This window comes from Eulemur rufifrons, chromosome 15, assembly GCF_041146395.1.
Source record: "Eulemur rufifrons isolate Redbay chromosome 15, OSU_ERuf_1, whole genome shotgun sequence".
NCBI classification, from domain to species: Eukaryota; Metazoa; Chordata; class Mammalia; order Primates; family Lemuridae; genus Eulemur; species Eulemur rufifrons.
The window spans coordinates 9,923,514-9,947,179 of record NC_090997.1 but is presented as its reverse complement, the minus strand read 5'-3'; the positions used below and the strand labels follow the sequence as shown (position 1 = coordinate 9,947,179).

The window sequence follows — 23,666 nt, the reverse complement described above, 5'->3', positions numbered from 1 at the left end:
GAGAAGACGAAAAGAAAAAAATATCCTCTAGAACAGAGCTCAGCAAACTTTTTCTGTAAAGGACAAGATAGTAAATATTTTAGGCTTTGCTGGCCACATGTCATCTGAGGTGACTACTCTCCTCTGCCATTGTAGCACAAAAGAAGCTACAGGCAAGTAAGTGAATGAGCATAGCTGTGTTCTAATAAAACTTTATTTACAAAACCAGGTGGCAGGTTAGATTTGGTCTGTGAGCTACACGGTTCACAACACTGTCCAATACGGTAGCCAATAGCCCCCTATGTCCACTGAACACTTGAAATGTGCTCTCAGTACAGAATAGACACCAGATTTTGAAGGCTTCATGCAAATAAAAGAATGTTAAACATCTCATTAATAATTGTATTAATGATGTGTTGAAATAATATTTTGGATATGCAGGTTAAGTAAAATAAGTTATCAAAATTAATTTTACCTGTTTCTTTTTACTTTTTTTTTTAATATGGCCACTAGAAAATTTTAAATTACATTATGGCTCACATTATGTTTCTACTGGACAATGATGCTCTCTCCAGATAAAATATAGGATAAGTCTTTGGCTCTTGAAGGGTCTTGAGTAGGAGATTTAAAGAGACACAATAATGGAGTTCAACTGTGTATAATAAAGTATATGTTTGAAATAGGTTTTAAAATACACTACATATCTTTTTTTTTATCAGTTAGTTGTTTTGTCTGCATCTGTGTTCCTCAAACTGGGAGCTATGGAGCCCTACTTTCTCAAGATGTTAATAATTGTTGCTCAAAAAAGGGTGTATTCATAGTAAAAACAATGGGACTAATGCAAAATTAAATGTTAACCCAATGTCTTTACCTCAGCAGAATTTTCCAACTCTTCTAAACTTGCTAATGTGTATAGAGATTTTGTAAGAGTGGGGAGCACTTCCCCCAACTTATGAGCATTAGAAGCCATTTTTGCAGAACCTTAATTAGTCCTCCCAGAAGGCGATTTGAGAAAAGCTGGTCTGCACGGGGCTACACAACCAGTGTGCACGATTTTCCAAAAGTCCAACTCAATTGGTTGTTTTTAGCATTACATAAATAAAACCACATTGAGTAGAACATGGAATAGTGAGAAAACCATAAGATTTGGAAGGACAAAGACCTAAGTCAAATTTCTATTCCTTCCTTCCCTGGTCATTCATGCAAAAGCACCTACTGTGTTCTAGGCAGTGTTTTAGGCCTTGGGCATATATTGGTGAGTAAAAATAAGTCCCTTCCTCTTAGGGCTTTATTACCAGAGCAAAAAAAAAAAAAAAAAAAAGATAAACAAGACAAGGAGATAAAATATAGAGTAAGTTAGATAGGGATAAGTTCCAAGGAGAAAATAGAATGCAGAGAAGAGGGCCACGCAGAACAGGGGATTGTGGGAGAGGGGGTCTGGGAAGGCCTTGGTGAGAAGGTGACTTTTGAGCAAGGACCAAAAGGAGGCTCTGAGGCCATGAGCATGTCCCCATCTGTGTGCAAAGATAGCTCCTTCCTTGTGCAGGGTGTTCCTAAAGCCCACATGAGACGATGTGTGCGAGGGTCCAGAGGGCACCTAGTAAGTGCTCAGAAGTTCGTTCCTTTGCCTCCTGTCCTGCCCATTCTTCATTTACAAAGCTCTCAGAGAGTCATGAATGATGTGGACTCTCCTTAGTGAAGAATTCATCCAAAACCAGCTCCCCACTAACCTTGGCATTTCTCAGGGCCAATTCTCTTCTTGTTCACAACCTTGTTCTTAAGGAATGCTGGTCCTATTAAATTTCATGCTAAGCCTAAACCAATTAAGAAGGTAAAACTGTGCTTCAAAATACTGTTAGAACATCCTTTTCAAATACAATAATTATTGGATGATAATAATGGCATGGTACCATCCATCCAACCCTCCATCCATTTAACAAATAGTTATTGAGCATCCAGCATGTTCCAGGCACTGAGCTAGATGCTTGGGATAGCAATTAATAAAACAGGCAGAAGTAGCTGCCCTCATGGAGCTGACATGCTAGTAGGGGAGACAGGAAACAGCCAATAAACATCATAAATGAGTAAATTAAGTAGTATGTTAGAAGGTTATAAGAACTGGGGGAGAAGGAAACATGGAACTGAAGTGGAGGGGTTGGTGGAAGAGATTAGAGCTGGCATGAGCACAGGCCACTCCCTGCCACCCACTAAGGCGAGTGGTGAGTGTGAGGGAGGAAGCTCTAGGTGAGGACATTAGGAAGTCTCCTCTTGACCCTGATCTTGTGTCCCTCCCTTTCAGGCACCACGGCCTGAGTGACCAGACCATGGAGACCCTGCTTGGTGGCCTGCTGGCGTTTGGCATGGCGTTTGCCGTGGTTGACGCCTGCCCCAAGTACTGTGTCTGCCAGAACCTGTCTGAGTCACTGGGGACCCTGTGCCCCTCCAAGGGGCTGCTCTTCGTGCCGCCTGACATCGACCGGCGGACAGTGGAGCTGCGCCTGGGCGGTAACTTCATCATCCACATCAGCCGCCAGGACTTCGCCAACATGACGGGGCTGGTGGACCTGACCCTGTCCCGGAACACCATCAGCCACATCCAGCCCTTCTCCTTCCTGGACCTCGAGAGCCTCCGCTCCCTGCACCTCGACAGCAACCGGCTGCCCAGCCTCGGGGAGGACACCCTCCGGGGCCTGGTCAACCTGCAGCACCTCATCGTGAACAACAACCAGCTGGGTGGCATCGCCGACGAGGCCTTCGAGGACTTCCTGCTTACGCTGGAGGACCTGGACCTCTCCTACAACAACCTCCACGGCCTGCCCTGGGACTCCGTGCGGCGCATGGTCAACCTCCACCAGCTGAGCCTGGACCACAACCTGCTGGACCACATCGCCGAGGGCACCTTTGCCGACCTGCAGAAACTGGCTCGCCTGGATCTCACCTCCAACCGGCTGCAGAAGCTGCCCCCAGATCCCATCTTTGCCCGCTCCCAGGCTTCTGCTCTGACGGCCACGCCCTTTGCCCCGCCCTTGTCCTTTAGTTTTGGGGGGAACCCTTTGCACTGTAATTGCGAGCTGCTTTGGCTGCGGAGGCTCGAGCGGGACGATGACCTGGAGACCTGTGGCTCCCCTGGGGGCCTCAAGGGTCGCTACTTCTGGCACGTGCGTGAGGAGGAGTTTGTGTGCGAGCCACCTCTCATCACCCAGCACACGCACAAGCTGCTGGTTCTGGAGGGCCAGGCGGCCACGCTCAAGTGCAAAGCCATCGGAGACCCCAGCCCCCTTATCCACTGGGTAGCCCCCGATGACAGGCTGGTGGGGAACTCCTCAAGGACTGCTGTCTATGACAATGGCACCCTGGACATCCTCATCACCACATCTCAGGACAGTGGTGCCTTCACCTGCATTGCTGCCAACGCTGCCGGGGAGGCCACGGCCACGGTGGAGGTCTCCATCGTCCAGCTGCCACACCTCAGCAACAGCACCAGCCGCACTGCACCCCCCAAGTCCCGCCTCTCGGACATCACCGGCTCCAGCAAGACCGGCCGGGGAGGTGGAGGCAGTGGGGGTGGGGAGCCTCCCAAAAGCCCCCCCGAACGGGCTGTGCTTGTGTCCGACGTGACCACCACATCAGCTCTGGTCAAGTGGTCGGTCAGCAAGTCCGCGCCCCGAGTGAAGATGTACCAGCTGCAGTACAACTGCTCTGACGATGAGGTACTGATTTACAGGTGAGCGAGCCGCTGTGGCAAGGGCAGGGGGGCGCCTGGCTGGGGAAGGAGCAGGTGACAGGCAGGTTTTGGAGCTCTTCCCTCCTATGCCCCTCTACCCTAAAGGTGCCTGTGGGGATCCTGGGGCACACTGAGCCATCTGTGCAGGTAAGAGGGGACGGGAGGAACATCAGCCACAGGTTAAGAAGAAAAGAAGCCACACCTGGGCGGCCTGAAGAGCTGTGTGTGTAGAAGCACTGTGCCTCCCAGGTGGGTGGCTGTGGGAGATGGTCGTGTAGCTAACGGCCTCCTAATTTTCTGTTCTGAGCCACGTTCTCACGTAAGAACAAGGAATAGCCCTCCTGGCCAAAGGATCTGACTCCTCCAAGGAGGAACGCGTTTGGCCTTCACCTGGACTCTGATGCAGTCGTGGTGAAGGCTTTGAGGTCAGAAAGAGAGGGATTCACATCGTAGCTTTGCCACTTGCTAGTCATTTAATTCTCCTGGCCTGCCTCAGTTTCCTCATCTATGAAATGGGGATAATTCATACCTAATTTAGGGTACTTGGTTGCAGGTAATTGAATCAAATTGGCTTAAAACAAAACCAAAAACAAAAACAAAAAAAAAAAAAAAAGAAAAGAACAAGGGAGAGTGTGCTGGCTCATGTCACTGAAAGTCTGGAATCTGCTTCAGGCTCAGCTGGATCAAAGGTCCCTAGGAGCGTCCTGTATTCTCCCAGTTTCTTACCTCCCTAAGGTCTGTCTTCCTCAGGGTTGGCTTTACCCTCAGGAGTCTCTGTCTGGGAGACCTCTGCTGGGTCCTCCAGGCAGCCCTAGAGCCCACTTAGAGCTCTAGTGAGAGAAGAGAATCCGTTTCCCACTTGAACTCTGATTGAGTCAGACCAGCTTGGGTCTGAGAGGTAGGGTCATCCTGTCCACCTGTGCTGACCTCCCAGGCCCTCAGTCTCTTTATCTGGAAGTGGAGACAATGATGTTGATTTTGAAAAGTTGCTGTGAAAATCAAGGGGTCATTTCCTAGGTCTGGTGGGAAGAGAGGTTGAGGGTGGAAAGCTTCAGTAGAATTGCATAAGTCACTCAGAGGGAGGAAGGAGGTCACAGGGTGACAGCGTCCCAGGGGGCCAGGGTGGTGATTGCAGACATGTTCCCTTCCCACGCTGGCCCCAGTTTATATGGAGCATGAGGGACACGGCCTAGAATCTTACCGCTCAAAGAACCCTGGTGTCCTCTGAAATCCCGTGTGTTTTATGGTATGCACGTAGCATGATTATTCAGAGAAGTGGTTCCACAGGCTTCACCAGGCAGCCAGAGGGTCCTTAGTGCAAGAGAGGTCAAGAACGCTTGGTCCATCACTGAGGTTTCCACTAGCTCTGACTTTCTGAGTTGAGGAGTCTCTGGATGGGAAGCCGTGGGGAGGAGGGCACATGAGGAGGAAGAGGGTCGGTGTGAGCGAGGGTGGGCTCGCCATGGACACTGCCGTGGGGCTGGGAGCTCCCTTCCCTGGCAGGTCTGGAGAGCACTGTCCCCTCTCAGGATGGAGAGAGAGCGACATCGGAAATTAAACACATGCGTATATGCACGTAAATAGAAGTATGTAGATAGAGATAAATAATTAAACTTAAATACACATAAACGTGTATTTCTCATTATAGAAGTCATAGTCTTCGAGAAAATTATAAAGAGAGAAACAAAAATCACCTGTAATCCCACCATTCAGAGTTAATCAGAGGCATTTGGAGAGTGCCTCTCAGTTTTATATCGATTCAAAACGATATTTATGATCAGCCTATTGTATACTTTTGTATCTTAATTCTTTCCACTCAACATTACAGCTTGCTCAGTTCTCAGGGTGTTAAAATATTTTTTGTTTAGCTGTACTGTAATTTATTTACCCAATCTTCTCCTGCCGGACATTCATGTGGTTTCCTATTTTTCAATATTAAAAGTAACAGTGATGGATATTTTTGTACATAAATATATTTGTGGAACTTCAGTGATTTTAGCATATTTCCCTACAAGGTGAATTACCGGTTTATGAGTAAATTATAATCTTTATACGTGGCATATAAATATTTATTTACCCTCTCACTAGTGGAAGTGCCCATTTGGACCACACTTTTTGTCAATCCTGAATATATAATTACTTTCATCTCTGCCAATTCTAGAGGTGAAAAATGGCACTTGTTTTAATTTGCATTTCTTTGATAACTTGTGAGGTTGACCTTTTGAAAATAAGTATGTTTCTTCACTTGCGAATGTATTATGTGGTCTTGACTTTGATAAAAATTGTAAGAGTGAGAAGCTACAGGCTCTGAGGCTCGCACAGGCGTGGGGCGCGGGGAGACGCAGCCTGCGAGGGGACAGACGCCGGCATCAAGGGGGCCACACGCGAAAGTCGTCAGCGTGCGCCACTCCCAGGGGTCTCAAAAGCACGGGGAGGGGCAGCGAGGGCTGGGGATGTGCTCTGGCCGTCAGCCAAGGCGGGAACTGAAACTGCTTTTGTTTGGCGATTGAGAACCCGGAGATGCTAGATTTATAAATATATAAATAAAACAGCAGCATCAGAAACCTCACAATAAAAAAATGCAGCTAACAATGGTGACTTCCTCTTAGAGCTGGCCATGAAAACTAGAAGAGCTACAGCACGGAAAATTCTTCAGATAGTGTGGGCACTAGTAAGCACTCGAGGAACGTGGGTTATTGCCATCAGCGGTCGTGGCAGCAGTAGCCAGAGTAACAGTCGTATAAAGTAAGACCCTTACCTTGTCCACCATCCTGGGGAAGGAAACAGAAGGTGAAGATTAGATATCTAATTCAGTCTTTACTGCAAGAAGACAAATTTCCAAAATTGTACGGAACAAGGTAAGCCTGAGTCTGCAGCCGTGAATAGTAACAGCAATCACTATTGTTGCAAGCCTACTGTGCGTTTTACAGGCGATACCTCATTGAATCCTTCTGGACATAAAAGGCCAAGAGAATTTTTTTTAAAACCTCTCCCAAGGTCACACAGCCAGTTAGAGGCCGGGCTGTGATTTGAACCCAGGCCTCTGGCTTCAGCACCCAGTCTCAGCCACGGTGGTCATGCCACCCACTGTCCTAAAAGGCAACATGGCTTGAGAGAAATAGGAGACGCTAAGAAAGACCCTGGGGTTTTAGAGAACGACTTGCCCCCGTCAGAAAGAAGAGATGGCAGGGGGCCCGCGGTCCCCTGCTGCACTCAGATTTTAGCAGGGAGGGAGGTGTGCAAGAGAGGGGAGGAAAGGCCTGGATCTGAAGGCGAATATTAAAGAGGAGCACGTGCCGTACAAAGAGAGCGAAAGGCAGCTTTTTTAGCTTTAGCTTAAGTTCACGGCCAGAGAGAAAACGCTGGTTGGGAATGAGGCTGCAGTGAGAGTTAGACGAGAGGCGGAGCCTGCGACCTCGCCTCTGTCTTCTGGCAAGGCCGGGGCAGCAGCAGCTGCAGTGGCAGGAGCGGTGACGGCACAAACCCGGGGCGACTCCTGCTGGGCACCGCTCTGAGGGTTTTATGTGTACTGACTCGTTTCCTTCTCACGAAGCCCGAGGAGGCAAAAACTATCATTCCCCTGTACATGTCAGAGACTCGCCCAGGGCATTCCACAGCGGGTAAGTGGCAGAGACGGACTCCGAATCCGGGCAGCTCGTATGTTTGCCCAGAGCCTCCGCCTGGGAAGGACAAGGCCAATCCCGCGGAGAAGGATGCTGAAGCCCGACAGACGTGCCTCGCAGTTCCATACATGAGTTCGGGTCCCCAGGCCCCGGTGGGTCCCACATAGGTCAGTAAGGACTAAGGAAACAGGTAGAGAAGGTTTGCAAGCCTGTGGTGGTGATCCTGGGGTAGTATAGACAGAGAGACGCCCAACATGGGAAAAGGCCAGATATTCTGCTTTTCAAAGAATAAACTTCATAATGCTTAGTGTGCTATGCTGGACACGGAATCCCTGTGAAATTCTAGAAAGACTTTCTCAACATGGGTGGCTGTGAGCCCGTGGGAAAGAATGCCGACCCACTGTGGGTTCAGTAAGGGCAAACGCTGCCTAACTATGAAGCCATGTCTTCAGGAGAGGCTGAGGACCCGTAGTCTCAACCTTTTATCTGCCCACGTGTCATTCACGAGGGCAGCACTCCTCAGGGACATCCCTCCTTGCCCGGTGATTCTCTACTTGACCCCCCACCATCTCCATGGCGGAAGTGGACCAGCATCTCTGGGGTGACAGCGACACTTGGAAAATGTCCTAGGAGTTTCCACTGGCTGTGAGTCACTACCATGAACAGAACATGTCACAATTGCATAGGACACTTGACAAACCCTCATGCTGTCTTGGAGACAAAAATGGAGAAATGTAGATTGATGAAGTGGACTAGAAACTGGCCAAATCACCAAGTTAATTGATAAATTGATGTGAGCATGCTAGAAAGCCTTTGGCTTCTGCCTCAATGTCTGTCCCCATTTCTGTAGGGTTCAGTGTGTTTTCTACCCGACGTGGATAACCACGTTGAAAGTGTGCTTGGCAAATTGCCATGTCCACAGATCTGTCTGTCTGTCTGTCTGTCTATCTGTTTATCTTCATTGTGGTTCAAGGAATCAATTGTAAGTGCACAAGTTCAAGGTGAGGAAAATATGGCTTGACTAGAATTTTGTGTGCAAAGGCTCAGAGTTGTGGTTGATCTCAAGAACATCACAGCCACGAAGTGACGGAGCTATTGAAAGGCTCCTGTAGTTTTTAGTTGTGTTAACAGAAGTATAGTGCTCAGAGCAAAGGAGGTTATGGTTCTACTGAGTCACTAAAACTGGTCAGAGCAGAGCTGTAATATGTTTAACCCAGTCTTGGTACTCATGTTTACAAACTGCAGTGTATCCAGAGGGCAGTTGATGAGAATGGGATTCTGGGAGTGCATGTGAGATGGGTAAAGTTTATCCTGGAGATGAGAAGACCTAGAAAAGAAGTCCTAGCACCTTCAACTTATTCAAAGAGTTTGTGGGTGGAGAGAGAGAAACACACACACTCACACTCACGTGTTGAAGAAGGCATCGGCCCATTACAGGAACAAAATTCCAACAGCAATAGCTTTATATACCTCTTTCATTGCTCTCCATCTGGCTGTGAAATGATCTGGCTTCGTATCTATCTTCCTCTCCAGCACGTGGTGTTCACGTGTATTGATCTCCATGGGCCTAGCACTTAGTAAGTCTCGGCCCACAATGGCTACTGAGTCAACACTTGGTCACCTGGACAGATTGGCAATGAGCACCAAAGCTGCCCAACAGCAGAATTAATAAGAGCTGTCACAAAGCAGTGAGCTCCCTGTACCAAAAGGGTTCCACAGAACCTGGCTGGCTCTATCCCAGGGGTGCTGAGCAGGCAGCCTGACTTCCAGGCAGGAGGGGAAACATTCGACTTAAATGATCCCAGTCCCCACAGTCTATGAATCCACTTAAGACTTTCATAATCCTGTGACCAAGACAATATGGCTTCTACAGTTGCTCAATCCACCTGCTGTTGCCAGCTGGGGCCACTATGGCATCTCACCTCCCAGGGTTAGGGTGCCCTGGCTCATAGGCATTTGAGCTCCAGGGCCTGAGGTCAGAGAAAAAGACCTTGCCAGAGGCTTAGAGAATCCAACCAGACCTGGACACAGGTCATTGGCAGGTCACCAATGACCTCAAGGTCCCACAGAAGCCCTGAGGAGCTATCAGCAGCATCTGAAAACACCAGGCTCTATTCTACATAGCAGGAAGAAGCAGAGGTGTGGGTAACCCCAATCATGGAAAACTCAGCAGGATTTGAATTAGGCTATGAGGTTGTGTCTTGGCCTTTCATCAGACAGTAATCTCCCTCATCATCTAATGGCTCTGGCTGGCCTCCCAGAGCATTGGCCCTCCCGGAGTGCACGCGCTGAGCCCTGCAGGCAGGCACTGGGACATGCTGGACACAGACTGCACTTGGGGCCTGGCCTCTTTCCCATGCGGCTGGGGAAGGCTGGCGGTCACGTCCCTCAAGGCCAGGGCCTGCCCTTTCAGGAAGGGGCTAGCATTAGTGGGTACAGTGTCAGAGGGGAAAGGAGTGAACAGGGGAAGGAAAAGGCTTGGAGAGTGCAGTCAGAGGGGCCTCCTCGACCCCCCAGAGAGAGCAGCAACCCCTCCCAGCGTGGCTTCATCCCTGGTGTGACACGGAAAGTTAAGTGCCCTGCATGTCATTATCAGCCCAAGTGACATTCACAAACACTTGTCTTTAAGAGTTGTCAAGAACATCTGTCACCAGGCGCGATGTTGGAATGGTCCCCAGGCGGGCTGCTCCTACAACACAGCTTGTCAGGATGCGGCCTTGCTCTGTGAGGCTTGTTGTGCCACCCACCCTTCCACGCAGGAAAGCGAGGGACCGAGAAGAAAGACCCCATCCCCAGCCCGGCCGTATCTGCAGGCCCCCACTTCATGCTGACATAGCCCCCCACCCAGAGGAAACTGGACCATCCTACTGAGTTTTTGTGTGTGGGGGGGAGGGGGGTACGTCTTTCACTGCTGCTCTGTCCCCCATCTGGGGAAAGGGCAAGAGGGCAGATTCAGCCAGTTTCCACCCCATCGGGATCTTATCAGTCGACACCTCAGTGGAGCTGTGCCCCCGCCATGAAAATACAGCCATCTCTACCATGAGGTGAGGGAAACTTACTAATGAACTGGCATCTCGGGATCTGGGGCTTCCAGGGACAGATGTTCCCTAAAGGAAGAGGGGTTATGCCAGGGACAGGATCTGCCACCCATGGAGGGAGAAGGTTCTTTGACTCAGCTGCTTCCCCAGACAATCTGGATTGTCCTAAAAGAGCAGGTTAAGCCCTCGCAGGCAGGGGAAGAGAAAGGTATAAAGGAGGAAATTAGGGCAGATGGGGAGGGAAGGCAACTCCTTGGTCAGAGCCAAAATCAAAACCGGCCCTCCTTTCACTTTATATTTCTCTAACGTTTCTCAGACTGTTTAACTATTGAAGCATGATATCTACAAGTGGGGATGGACAGCACGAATAATATTGGACCCATTTCATGGATGGTAAAACCAGTCTCAAGCGAGTTGAGTAGATTTCCCCAAAGTTTCCCAAAGACTAAGAAATGTCGTCTCCCGTATACAGGGCCCTTTCTGCCACGCCATGCGCCATGCTGTGGGACACATCTCTCTCAGGACACAGAGAGTTTTTGTGAAGGCTGGAGACTCAGGGTGTGGGGGAGACACCAACTGTAACTCTTTCTGGGAAGTTTGGGGTAACATGCCGGAAGTCCACAGGGATTTTCTCCGTCAGCTTTAGTTAAGACTCACTCAGTCCCAGCAACATTGGAGCAAACAGGCAACGGGGGTGCCAGTGAGAACCTTTACTCCACTCAGCCACCTGGGACCAGCCAGCAGAAAATATGGGCAGGATGAAGATTTCTGGGTTCCACACCTCACAGGTGAGCCACTGCGAAGTAATAAAGTTACTAGAGGCATCACAAGGAAAAATGAATCTGCAGTTAGAAGTTCAGGGTGGCAATTAGGACGAACAGAAAACTCAACCTAATATGACTTAAACTCATAAGTGTTTATAGGTCCCTCCTGTAAAACAAGTCCTGTGGAAGAGAGTTTAGGTCTGGCTTTCTCGGTAGCATGGTCATGGGGGGCTCCTTCTGTTTTTCTGCTCTGCCATCCTCAGCATACAGTTTCTGTCCTTAAGGTCACCTCATAGTACAAAATGGTTGCTAGAGCTCCAGCTATCACATCTCCCTTTTATGCAGCAGGCAAGATGAAAAGAAGAGGGCAAGAAGGCAAAGTAGGAGGTTTGTCAGAAGCCCCACCTAGTAACTTCTGCTCACATTTCATTGGCCACACACTTCTGCAAAGGAGGCTGATAAATGCAGGTTTTTTGTTTTTTGTTTTTTAAAGCTAAGCACAATGTACCCCCAGTAATATAGAGAAGCTAGGAAGGCAGCTAGTACTTCCACAACCTGGGTTTATAACCCAATTCCATCATTTTCTAGTCCGGGAAATCACTCCACTGCTCTCAATCTTCAATTTCTTATCTGTAAAATGGGAACAGAGATTCCTTTCTGCATATTTCATAGGATTGTGGTGAGGACTGAATGAAATCACATATTTGAAAGAGCCTCCTTCACGGTCAACTATGAAGTACTGGATGCCAATAAGTATGTGTTTTTATTGAGAGCCTGCTCACTTTCCCTTCTTCTCGTCCCAGTTCCCCAGGCTGCCTCTTGTGTTTCCATTTGTCAAAACCACGAGAGCTGTTACCCTAGAAAATAATTTGATAAGGTTTTAAAGAATCAAGGTATAAGGTATAACCCCTTTCAGAAATATTTGCTGTTCACTTGGGAGCTCTGAAAGACCCAAAGGAGTGAATCTCTAATGGTAGAGTTTTTAAACCCGCCAGAGGCTTGTGAATAGGGGAGATATTTGTCAGGGCACCTCTGAGAGTGTCTCAGGTCATATCACTGTCGTCTCATCCTGCACCTATCGCTCTGCTCAAGAAGGTGAGCAGATTTGAAAACCTTCAGGGCATGTGTTCAGAGGTGGCTAATTTCTCCACATGTCATTCCCTCCTCCCTCTCCAAAAGTTCTGGCTGGAGACAGCTCTGAAGATACAGATTACAGCATGCATCAGGCATCCCTCTCGTCTGAAATGAGGCTTTTCCCTCTCCAGGCAGAGAGAACCAGAGAACTGTCCCCTGTTCATTTTACGTGTACTTGGTTAGTTTGGAGGTGGAGGTGGGGATATTGTTTATTCCATACCAGGAAAACACCAAAGAAGGTTTGCAGAGGGAGGGGTTGGGGACCTGGGGACGGTGCTGCTGGTGGTGGCCATCAGAGCACACCAAGCACTCGTCTGACAACTGGACTTTCCCAAGCGTGTTCACAGGACCCGGCTCCGTTCAGCCTCATAGCGGACAGGGCTGGTGGGGGGAGTTGTACCCCCACCAGGACAGAGATTCTGAGTCAGCTGGGGCTGGTGCCTGGACACGCGTGGTTTGAAGGGTCCCCCAGTGATTCCAATGTGCACTCAGCGTCAGGCCACTGTGCCCAGTGGCGTCAGGAGTTTGGGCAGCACTGGTAGGCACAGGTGTCAATCCACAGCTAGGGGTCTGGTCTCTCCACCTCTGGTGAGGGAAGAAGCCGGGAGGCCTGCGTTCAACTGCAGCTCTGCCACGCACGACTCATCTCACCTCTCTGAGACTTTGCTTTATCCTTCACATCGGAAGACAAATCTCTTCTCTGCGGGGTTATCGCCAAAGAGATAACGTATGTGCAAACGCTTTGGAAACAAACACGCCACGTGCATCGCAGTTGCTGGAGCCATTCTTGTGACCCGGCACTGAGCCTGAGTGATTAATACAAGGAACATGGGATCAGGGGCTCCAGGTACGGGCTCCTGTCATCTCCCCTCTCCCTCCTTGTCAAAGCCTCAGCCTTCCCATCTGCTGAATGGGTAACAAATAACTGCCCTGTCCACTGCATAAGGTTGTTGTGAAATTGTGAGATGAAAGAAGGACATTTTGTAAAGTAGGAAGTGCTTCTAGTAGCCGAGATCTGACCGCAATGGCTTTTCCAGATCTGAGGGTTGTTTCTGTCGGTCTGTCAGAGCATTCCAGAGGGAGGCGTCCAGGGCTGGATGGGAGCTCCGCGAGCTTCAGGGACTGAGCAGGCCGTTGGCACTATCCCTCCTGTGTGGCTCACTGCTCCTGAGTTTGTCTTCCCGGACACGTGCTCTCCACGCCCCACCCCACGGGAGTTGCCGACCCCAGGAGCAGCCCTCCGCCCTTAATGGAATTGGAGGATCTAAGCCCCAGCGTCCTCGCCCTTGGGGAAAGGAGGGGGGCAGCTCTGGGGCAGGATCTGTGCTCTCTCCCAGGGCTCCCCAGCAGGGTGGAGCCCCAGTTGCTTAGCAGAATACCCTGTGTTAGCGTCCTTCCCCGCTTCCTCACCTGAGCTTCCTGAGCCTCCTCCAAAGTAAACTACTGGCGCTCAAAGCCTTGTCTCAGGGTCTGCTTCCGGGAAGCCCAAACTAAGACAGGGACCAACCTCCCGGATGACTCAACCCCTTGACAGAACCCGCAGAAGTCCCACCCGCTGACTTCAGCTGCTGCCTCGGTGGAGCTCCCCGTGCACGCTGGAGGCTGCGGAGGGAGATATCTGCCCGGGCATGCCACTCCCCCGCCAGATAAAGCCGGTGTTCTGCCGGGAGTTTGGGAGAGGGGAAGCGATGCTGGACAGGCGTACGACCGTCAGAGCTGCATGGGCGAGAGCGTCGTCGTGGCTAAAATGTGGGCACCTGCCCACACGCTCCCAGAAGCCAGTGGCCCGTCTGGAGCTGAGGCCAGCCGGGCAGGGAGCTGACGGGGCCGCCTTTCTGTTGCCCCGTGAGTGCTCTTTTCTCATCGCTGGGACACCAAGACACCAAGCGACGCGGGGGAATGTCTTGGTGCCTGCCAATTAGGCCTGTGGTCTGGCCTGCGCGTGTGTGACGGGAGTGGGCGCCTTGCGGGTGACAGAAGAGTTCAGACGAAAAGTCAAATTAGTGCCCATCATCTTCAGAGTCTCCGAGGTGGGGCGGGGAGCAGGAAGAGTGGCACAAAGCCACCGAAGGTGACGTGCCACCCCCGGGTGAAAGCAGGGCCGTGCCGACGTGCGGTGTGGACGAGTGAACTCATTAACTATTTACTAAGGAGAGCTCTTTCCAGCCTGGGTGGGCTGCAGAGACGGGCCGTCCTGTGGCTGTGGGGCTGACGCTGTGCTGGCAGGGCCAACCCCACCATGGGGACGGCTTCCCCGGCACAGCAGGAAGGTGCCCGTCGGGAGACCGAGCCTCACCGAGATCTTAAACACTTTTGAACGTCCCAGCTAGGTAATTAGTGATGGCACTAAGTGAAGGAGCTTTTCAGTTTAGTAATTGGCCCCCTAAAAGATTAAAACGTAAATGGATTTCTTGGTGAAATCTGTCCACTTGAGCGTTTTCGTGAGCTAACTGAAGGGCATGCTCATGCCTGGGTCTGGAGGAGTGTGCCGGGGGCTCTGGGAGCAGGTGAAGTGACGTGAAGTGTAAGCTGTGTCCTGGGGCCAAGGTGGGACTTGGAAGGAAGAGGGAAGGGGTGACTGTTTAGGGGGAACCAGTGAGGAGAGAGGCAGAGGCAGGACCGATCAGGCCTCGCCAAGGCCCTGCGAGGGCCCCCGTGCATCAGTCAGCTGCTGCCACTGTGGTGCTGCGTAACAACCTCCAACTCTAGGTGTCTTAGCCCCACGCATGGTTAGTCTTCTTTAATGTAGTCACGTGTCTGCACGCTGGGTGGAGTTGAGCTGGGCTCGCCCGGGCTGGGCTGGGCTGCACTTGGCGTCAGGCTCCAGGCCTGATTTACATCTTCTAACTGTGTATCTCGTTCTGGAGCCCTGGGGGAGGGACAGTGGCTATCTGGGTATGTTCCTGTCATGGCAAGAGCACAAACGCAGGAGGGCAAGCCCAAGTGCAGAAACAAATGTCCAGCTTCCATTGATACCACATCTGCTAAATCCTAGTGGCCGTGGCAAGTTACGTGGCCAAAGTCAAGGTGCAGGTAATGCAAGTTACTCACCGTCAAGCATGGCGAGGCTGTGGATGCATTGTTTTGTCACAGGCAAATGAAGAAACAGGGCCAATAATTCAATTTGCCACCCTTGACTTTCCTGGCAGAAAGGCTGTCTCTAGGGCAGTGGGTCCCAAACCTGAGCATGCGTGAGAATCACCTGGTGGGCTTGCGACAGGACGCTGCAGGACGCCACCCCTGAGTTTCTGGTTCAGCAAGTCTGGCGTGGATCTGAGAATCTGCATTTCTAGTACATTCTCTCAGGGGCGCTGATGCTGCTGGTCTGGGGACCATATTTTGAGAACCACTGTTCTGGGGCAGTGATGGGAGTTTATTCAGACAGATGAGAAGAGGGCAGGATGGGTGGCCGTGAATGTCACACGGCGCAGCTATGCTTACCAGGCCCTACTCCTGTTCTAAAGATGCTCCGTGCGTGCTCTCGTTTGGTACTCACACAGGCCCTCTGAAGTGTGACCCTTTATTGTCATTGGACAGATGAGGACTCGGCCATAGGGAGTGATATAGTTTGGATGTTTGTCCCCTCCAAATCTCATGTTGAAATTTGATCCCCAATGTTGGAGGCGGGGCCTGGCGGGAGGTGTTTGGGTCCTTGGGGCAAATCTTTCATGACTGTCTTGGTGCCTTCCTTGCTGTGATGAGTGAGTTCTCTTTATTTGTTCAGGAGAGAGCTGGTTGTTTGAATAGCCTGGCCCCTCCTCCTCTCTCCTGCTCCCCCTTGGCCTCCTGCCCTGACTAGAGACTCCCTGAAGCCCTCAGTCGATGCCAGCACCATGCGTCTTGTACAGCCTGCAGAACTGTGAGCCAAATAGACCTCTTTTCTGTATAAATTGCCCAGCCTCAGCTATTCCTTTATAGCAAGGCAAACGGACTAAGAAGAGAGGCGATGTGACTTACAAGGTCCCGCAGCTCGGAGGCAGAGGAGCTGGATCTCGAAGCCAGTGCTTTGTGCTCACCTCGGCTTTCCCCTGCTGGTGGGGGGAGCCAGGGTCCAGTTCTGAGGGGAGGAAAGACCGTGGTGGGGAAGGCTCTGGATTTAGAACCAGATATTCATTTCTTCAGTCAACAAATATTTATTGTCTAGCCAAGATCCCATGGTTGGAAAGAGATGGGCAAACGTCCTTGTCCTTGTCTGTAAGGAGCTCACATTCTTATGGGGGAGAGAGACAAAAATTTAAAACTGTGCATTAGAAAGAAAAATAAGCAGTATAAGGACACAGAGACTAGAGGGCTACTGTTGTAGATGGGTGGTCAGGGACGGCCTTGCTAAGGAGCGACATCAGAGCAGAGACTTGAATGCAGTGAGAGAGAGCCAGGCAGGAGAAACAGCACATGCAAAGGCCCTGGGGTAGGAATATACTTATCCTGCTGGAGAAGCAGCAAGGACTCTGGTGCATCTGGAGAAAGAGTGGCAGTGAATGCATTAGAGCAGTGGTCCCCAACCTTTTTGGCACCAGGGACCAGTTTCATGGAGACAATTTTTCCAAGGATGGGTGCGGGGGGCGCAGAGCTCAGGCAGTGATGTGAGCAATGGGGAGCTGCTGTAAATACAGATGAAGCTTTGCTCACCTGCCGCTCACCTCCTGCTGGGCAGCCCCCTATTCCTAAGTTTCATGAAAGACAATTTTTCCATGAATGGGGGTGGGGCGGAGCTCTGCAGATCAGTCTCCAACAGGCCTTTGACCACTACCCGTCCGCCGCCCGGGGGTGGGGACCGCAGCCTCAGAGGACTGGGCAGGGCTGGGTCGTGGAGCCCTTGGGGGGCATGGTGAGGCCTTGGATTTGATCCTGAATGAGATGGGAGCCACTGGGGGGAGGTAAGCAGGAGAGTGGCACGATGCGATGAAGAAAGAAGATTCTGGTTGCTGCGGGGGGCAGGGGTGGAAGCAGGGAGGCCAGTGATGGTTGCAGCGGTCTTAGCGGTGCCTTGAGACCCTCCTGCTCCTGAACGTCCACATCCATAAAATGGGACAAGGACCTCTCGTCCCTCCCCGTTTGGGCGGGGGAGATCAGGGTGTGGGTGTGTGACCAGGCAGGAAATGCTTGGGTAGGGAACAAAGCAGCGTGTTGTGCCGATTTTTCTGGAAGAATCCTTGGGCCTGTGTCTGCCTGGCCTGGAAAGAAAACTCCCCGAGGCCCAGCTCGCGGCCTCGCGTGGAGCGGAGGGTCCGACCTCCCTGCGCAGAGCAGACCCCTCACACCATCCCGCCCAGCTCCTCAGCGGGCACTGCCCCAGCGCCCAACCCGCATCCTCGCGCTCTGGAAGGGAGCAATTATTTATGTTCTTGTTTAATTAGCTCGTTAGGCGTGTGCTGCAGTATTTCTGATAATAAATCACCTTCTCCAGTGGCTCCTAAGTGCATTTTTGCTGGTGCCTGGCCCTGGCCATGAAGGTGGCAGTTGTGGGTGTCAGGGTGGCCTGTGGTCAGGGGCTTGGTGACTGGGCTGCCTCCCAAGGTGGTGCAGACAGCTGGAGAAGCTGCCGAGGCACCGGGCACGGAGACAGGGTCTTAGAAGCTGAGGTGGCAGCAGCAGCCGCAGCCGGCACGGAACACCAGAGAGATATTTTTACCACCCGTCAAAATGCCACTGCGTGTGAGCCCGTGCCAAGGGCTGCTTCCCAAGGCTGCCTTGCTCTCCTCCCTAAGCTTTGACTGTTGCTAGGAGGAAGGTCTGAGTGGAACAGGGAGGCTTGGAAAATTCCCGAGTGGGCTTGGCTGGTGCTCAGCAGTCCTTTCCCTCAGGGGCAGGAGCAGAAAGGAACCTTTCATCCTGCGGCAAGAGTGCATAGGGTGGGGGCTACCTCCCCCAGGCCAGGAAAGCAGGAGCACCTGGGTTTAGACCCAAGCCCTGCTCTTCCCCTCACTGCCTAGAATGGGCGCAGGAAAAGGACCCTGTTTAAATATTCTTCCTTAACAGATCAGAGGGCCTAAAATTCCACCATTAGAAATGCACTTCTTTGCATCTAGAATGGGCAGATACCTGGAATATGTTGAAGTGGTTTCCTCTGGGATTGGCTAACAGGGATGGTGACCCGAAGGAAGGCACAGTGGCAGCCCAAGCAGCAGCAGGAGGAAGTGAGTCAGTAGGGTCCTAAGGCTATCTCAAAGCCCAGTTCCCCTGTGTGGACATGTTGCCAAGGGTATGAGAGAGCCTAGGGGTGGAAGGGCAGAACCAAAGTCCTTGGGGACCATTCCAGCTGCTTATTCATTGCAACTATCTTGAACTCAGTTCTTTCGTCTTTAAAATGGGGCTAGTTCTTGCTACTCTCAGACAGAAAAAGAGTCTATAATGAGAAAGGTCAGTTCAATGTCATCCAGGCCATCCCTTTCCTTTCTCTGTGACTCTGTGTGGTGCCCACCATGCCTGCTGCCCATCCCTCCTCATTCCCGCCACCCCCTCAAGGTGTTGGCAGGCCCTGTGGGGGAACAACTTCCAGAGACGAGAAACCTCCCCCCTCCTCTTTTTCCAGAGCCCACATCACTGGTGGGTGCCACTGGCTAAAAGGTTTTTCCTCATTACGGCCCCCTAATCCATCTCCTTCCACTTCCCACGCTTAGATTCTGCCTCGAGATCTTAACCAGGAATAAAATCAATTCTTTTCCATAATGGGGCCATTTAATTTTTGAAGATAATTCTCATGGTTCATGCTATTTTTTTGGATTCAACATCCTCCTCCCCTGCCTTCCTCCATTCTTGCCTTCACCTTTAGTCGATCAAGAGGTGTTTATTTTGTGCTTATAATGTCAGGTCTGGGCCGCACATGGGAAGGCGGCTGTGTGCAGGGCACCCCTGCCCTCCTGCAGCTGGCATTCCCCAGGGAGACAAACATCAAACAGCTATGCCAGGAGACGTCCACTGATTCAGTAGCTACGGTTGTGATAAGTGCTACACAAGCATATGTGAGACCAGGTCCTGGGGGACTGACCCAGCCCCAGGAGGTCAGGGAAGGCTTCCTGGAGAAGGTGGCCCAGAAGGTCAAGTAGGAGCTCAATCAGTGAAGAAGAATGAGAGGGCTTGCAGGTAAAGGCTGCCACGTTTGTTTGTCTCTGGTGCAGGACAAGGTCCAGGGTATGATCTGTGGTGCATCTCCTGGTCCCTTGCTTCTAATCCGTAGCAGGTTTTTGATGTCTCTCTGCCTACACAGGGTCCAGCAGTGGGCAGTACACTGGATGTAGCCTATCCAGAGCCAAGAAGACTGAGAAAGCCCCTCCCCAGGCAGTGACACCCCCCCCCAGTCTGAAGGCAGCCTCCGCCCACCCTCGCTTCCTATGGTGCCAAGTCCCACATAGACAAGGTCCCCCCCAACAAAGCCACTCCCCTCACATTGTTCTGCGCCATCTTGCCCCTCCTCCCTCTGCTGTTCCCGAGACAGAGTGGTCGGGGCTGCGCTCAGCTTGGTGGTCCTGTGGGGCGTATAACTGAACTCAGAGCTTGAGTGTCACAACAACCCATCCTGGGGGGCCAGGCCTTCCAGCTCAAGCCTTTTTATTGATTTTTGATCTTCAATAAAACATTAACAAATTGTACTTGTCTCATTTCATATGTTTTTATGTTGCAAGTCATCTGTATCTTTGGTTGGAAATAAGTGGATTATAAATCACGAGGTCAATTGATGGAATTAAGTCAAAAGTACCAAGTAAATGCAGGTGGTTTCTGCTCCAATAATGGTGGAATTATAAGAGTCAACCTTTCTGGGAAATTATTCCATGCCATTACTTCTCTGAGTGGTTTCTGTTTATCTGCTAACTTAATTCTTTCAACATCCTGACCAAGAAAGTACCGTTACTACCTTGATTTTACAGATGAGAAAACCGAGGCAGAAATTGGTTGAGAAGCTTGCTGGCTCCAGGGTCTGCACCTTGAGGCCTTGGCAATGCACAGCTAGCACCTGTGCCAGGCACTGTCGCAGCCCCCTGGGAGGCAGGCGTTACTCTTTTGTCTGACTTACAGCGTGGGAATCTCAGCGTCAGAGAGGGTAGGTGAGCTGCCCAAGGTCTCCCAGCTAGGAAATGGCAGAGCCAGAATTCAAGCCCAGGCCTGTCAAGCTCCAAAGAGCTCCCGGCCACTCCTCGTCCTCCCAGGACACGAGGTAGGAGGGAGAGGAGTGAGAGGGGTGTCTGGGAGGCACAGGTGATGTCCTCAAATAAAGGCCAGTGATGCCATCCCCTTCTATACCGTCCCCTTCCGAGTCACCTAGTCTACTAACAACCCCAGAACCCCCAGCCCATTGTCACTCAGAACCACCAGGAGGAAACAGGGGCAATATGAACCAGCCTACAATCAGGAGAAACAAGAGGAAACAGGTGAATGCTTCAGGTGGGGTCTCGGTTAGACAAGTGGAAGAACTTCCGGCAGTGCTGGTGATGTCTGTTCTCTGAAGGCAGAAGGAAGCCGGCTGCTGGAAGGGCCTGGCGGAGTGCATCCGCGACCGGCAGGCTGGTTGCCTTCTGCCCTTTCTCCACGCGGGGAAAAGCGATGGCCTTGTCTTCGAGCGTCCTAATTTACAACTCGCCATTTGAACCACGGCTGCTCTACCTCCCATTGCTGCCTCCTCCCAGGCTGAAATGAAACCCGGGTCACGCTGCAGCCCAGTGATGGGGCGGGCTTGGGGGAGACAGGGAGATTTATGGCTTGGTTTCTGCCCTCAATGAGCCATCATCCCCCGGAGCCACTGTGGCCGCTGCCTCCCTGGCCGGGCGAGGCCTGGGCCCAGTGCCGAGGGGCAGGCGGCGTGCGGGTCTGGAGGATGGTGTCATGAATCTCTGACAGCCATGCGGCCCCCTGGCTCGGGGACGTCCAGTGAAGGCAGCAGCCGATAGATCACAGCTGGGCTGTTGACCTTGAGTCTTAAGCAAAGTGAAGAATAAAAGGTCATATTTATTCCATAATAGCCACGGGAGCTGAGAAATACCGAACGTGAAGAAAGGCAGTGGTGAATCAGTCGCCACTCCTGGGGATTTGGGAGGTCTGTCTTCCAGGCACATCACCCACGGGCCGCTGGGGTCAGTGTGCACAGAGACGGAGAAAAAGATGAGAAGGGGCTCCCGGGACCCCAAACGGTGCTCTTTCTGGAATACAGCAGTGCTAAGAATCACTGAGCTTCGTAGCTTCCCAGAATGTAAGATCTCCCCATCTCAGATATCGCCTGCTCGGCGAGGTTGTGCCTGAGCACCCGCTTAGAGCTGAGCAGCCCCCGACTCCCAACACACTCTCCTCCGCTCTCACCGGCTTTGCTCTTCCCTCTTGCCGCAGCGCAGCCCACCGTCCAGCATTCTAAATTCGTCACTGTCTGCCCTTCCCCCACCAGGGATGTCAGCTCCACCAGGCAGGGACTTGTGTCACTGGTGGTCACTGCTGTCCCCCAGTGCCTAGAGCAATGCCTGGCACATCATAGGTGCTCCACGAAAATTTCTTGGAAGAATGAAGGAGTCTGGAAACTACCTAAGTAATGGTCTAATTCCATTTCTTCCTCTTCCCTCCTCGTGCAGAGGAAGGAGAGGGGCAGAGGCCCAGAGCAGGGATGGGAGCTGCCCCAGCCTCAAGCCTGTTAGGGGCTGCAGAACTGGAGGAGGAATCTGGGCTGGAGACTCTGGGGCCAGAGCTCCAAGTCCTGCACGGTCTGCGCTGCCCTTGAATCCATCAGAAGATGTCCTTGTCAGTCACAGTCTGTTAACCACCTATGGGCCCAAGAGTTACGTAGCCCAGGGCTGGGCAGGGGGAGGGGCTCACTAGCTTCCTCCCTTGATTTAAAAAACAAAAAAGAGAATAAGTTTACTGATAACTCACTCCCCAACTCAAAAGGGCCCCAAAATATGGGATCTCATGGCTGAGGAAGGTCAGGGAATTTTCCTTCCTGAGAATTTTTGGGTCAGGATTGGGGGTGGGAAGTTTACCAGGCACCATCACCCCGGGTGACTGCCACCCTGCCGAGTCCTTCACGCAGATCACTCGTGCCGTCCTGGCTCTCAGGCTGCGAGGAGCATGATAATGATAGGAAAGCTCTACTGAACCGTGTGCCACCCTCTATTCTCAGTGCTTTTACTATTCATCCGTCTAATCCGTCCAGCAACCCTATGGAGTGGATGGCTTCTGTGGCCGTGCCCATGTTACAGATGAGAAAGCTGAGGCAAATATGCCGCCAAATAAATGCTCCCGTTCACTCATCGGTGAGCAAAACAACTGCAGAACCTGATCTTCACGGGGGATGGGCAGCAGGCACAGTGAGGGAGTAAGTGACACAGCTGGGAGGCGGTTAGGGCCGTGCAGAAAGAAACCACAGGGCAGGATGGGGCGGGTCCTTCGGGTGGGGGGTAAATTGCAATATTAGCTAGGGCGGCAGGGCGGGCTGCACCGAGAAGGCAAGACTGAGCAGAGACTTGGAGGAGGTGAGCCCAACACAGCAGTGTGGGAAGGGCATCCCAGCCAAAGGGAACCGCCAGTGCAAAGCCCCCAGGGCTCCAGCTTCAAGGGAGCCACCAGAGGCTGGGTTGGCTGGAGCAGAGCACATGCAGGGCGGGGTGTGGGAGGTGGGGCAGAGAGGGAGTGGGCCTGGGTCCCGCAGGGCCTTGTGGGACCCTGCAAGGACAGTCCCAAATGCTCATCCCTCAAGTACATACTCACAGATGCTCACAGCCTCAGGCCAACACCTCCCCCCATCTCTGCCCACACACAGGGCTGCTTCCACCCTGGCCAGTACACGCCCACACAAACACCAGCCAATGGGCGTGCACTCACACTCAGGTGCTCACACACTACACACACACACCGGCCAATGGATACACACACAGCTCCCCCAGCCCCCAACTGGGCTCCACCCTCCATCCCACCTGAAGTGCAAGAGGAGCAGGTACACATCCTCCTCAGCCTCACTCCTGCCTGCCACCCAGCATGGCCTCTCCCCAGCTGGAGCAGGAGAGGGAGGACAGTAGGCCAATTTCTGGGGCTTCAGACCCATGTACCCCAATAAACAGTGCTGGAGAGACTCCAGACAAACTACAGATGAGAGTAAGTCTGTGATTTACTCACATGATTACTTCCAGACTGAGAAGATCACAGGCCCATATGGTCATCCTCTGGGGACACCGAAGTGCATTTAGTAGCTCTAGTCTGTTATTCCCAGGCAAAATGAGGATGGTGCACCTCTAGGCCAGGCCAGCCTCCCCTTAAAGCTCCTGGCTAATGGAGAAATGCCACAGTTGTCATCTGCCCACTCAGCAGAGACCCCAGCCCCCAGGACCAGCTGTGTCCCCAGATGGCTCACCTTCTGCCACCATGCGAGGTCCTGCTGGGGGATGGGTGCACTGGACGCTGTTAGTGTTGTCTATCAAAAAAGATAATAGAT

General features: G+C 51.9%; 1 protein-coding gene across 1 annotated transcript in view; it reads left to right on the top strand.

The window, feature by feature from the left end:
• The first annotated feature begins 2,303 nt into the window (after window positions 1-2,303).
• The window catches only part of LRFN2 (leucine rich repeat and fibronectin type III domain containing 2), a 39,448-nt gene continuing 18,085 nt past the window's right edge, over window positions 2,304-23,666 (top strand). The window contains exon 1 of the mRNA XM_069488864.1: window positions 2,304-3,703. Within this exon, the coding sequence (XP_069344965.1) occupies window positions 2,304-3,703 (1,400 nt within the window). The remainder of the gene's footprint in view (window positions 3,704-23,666) is intronic.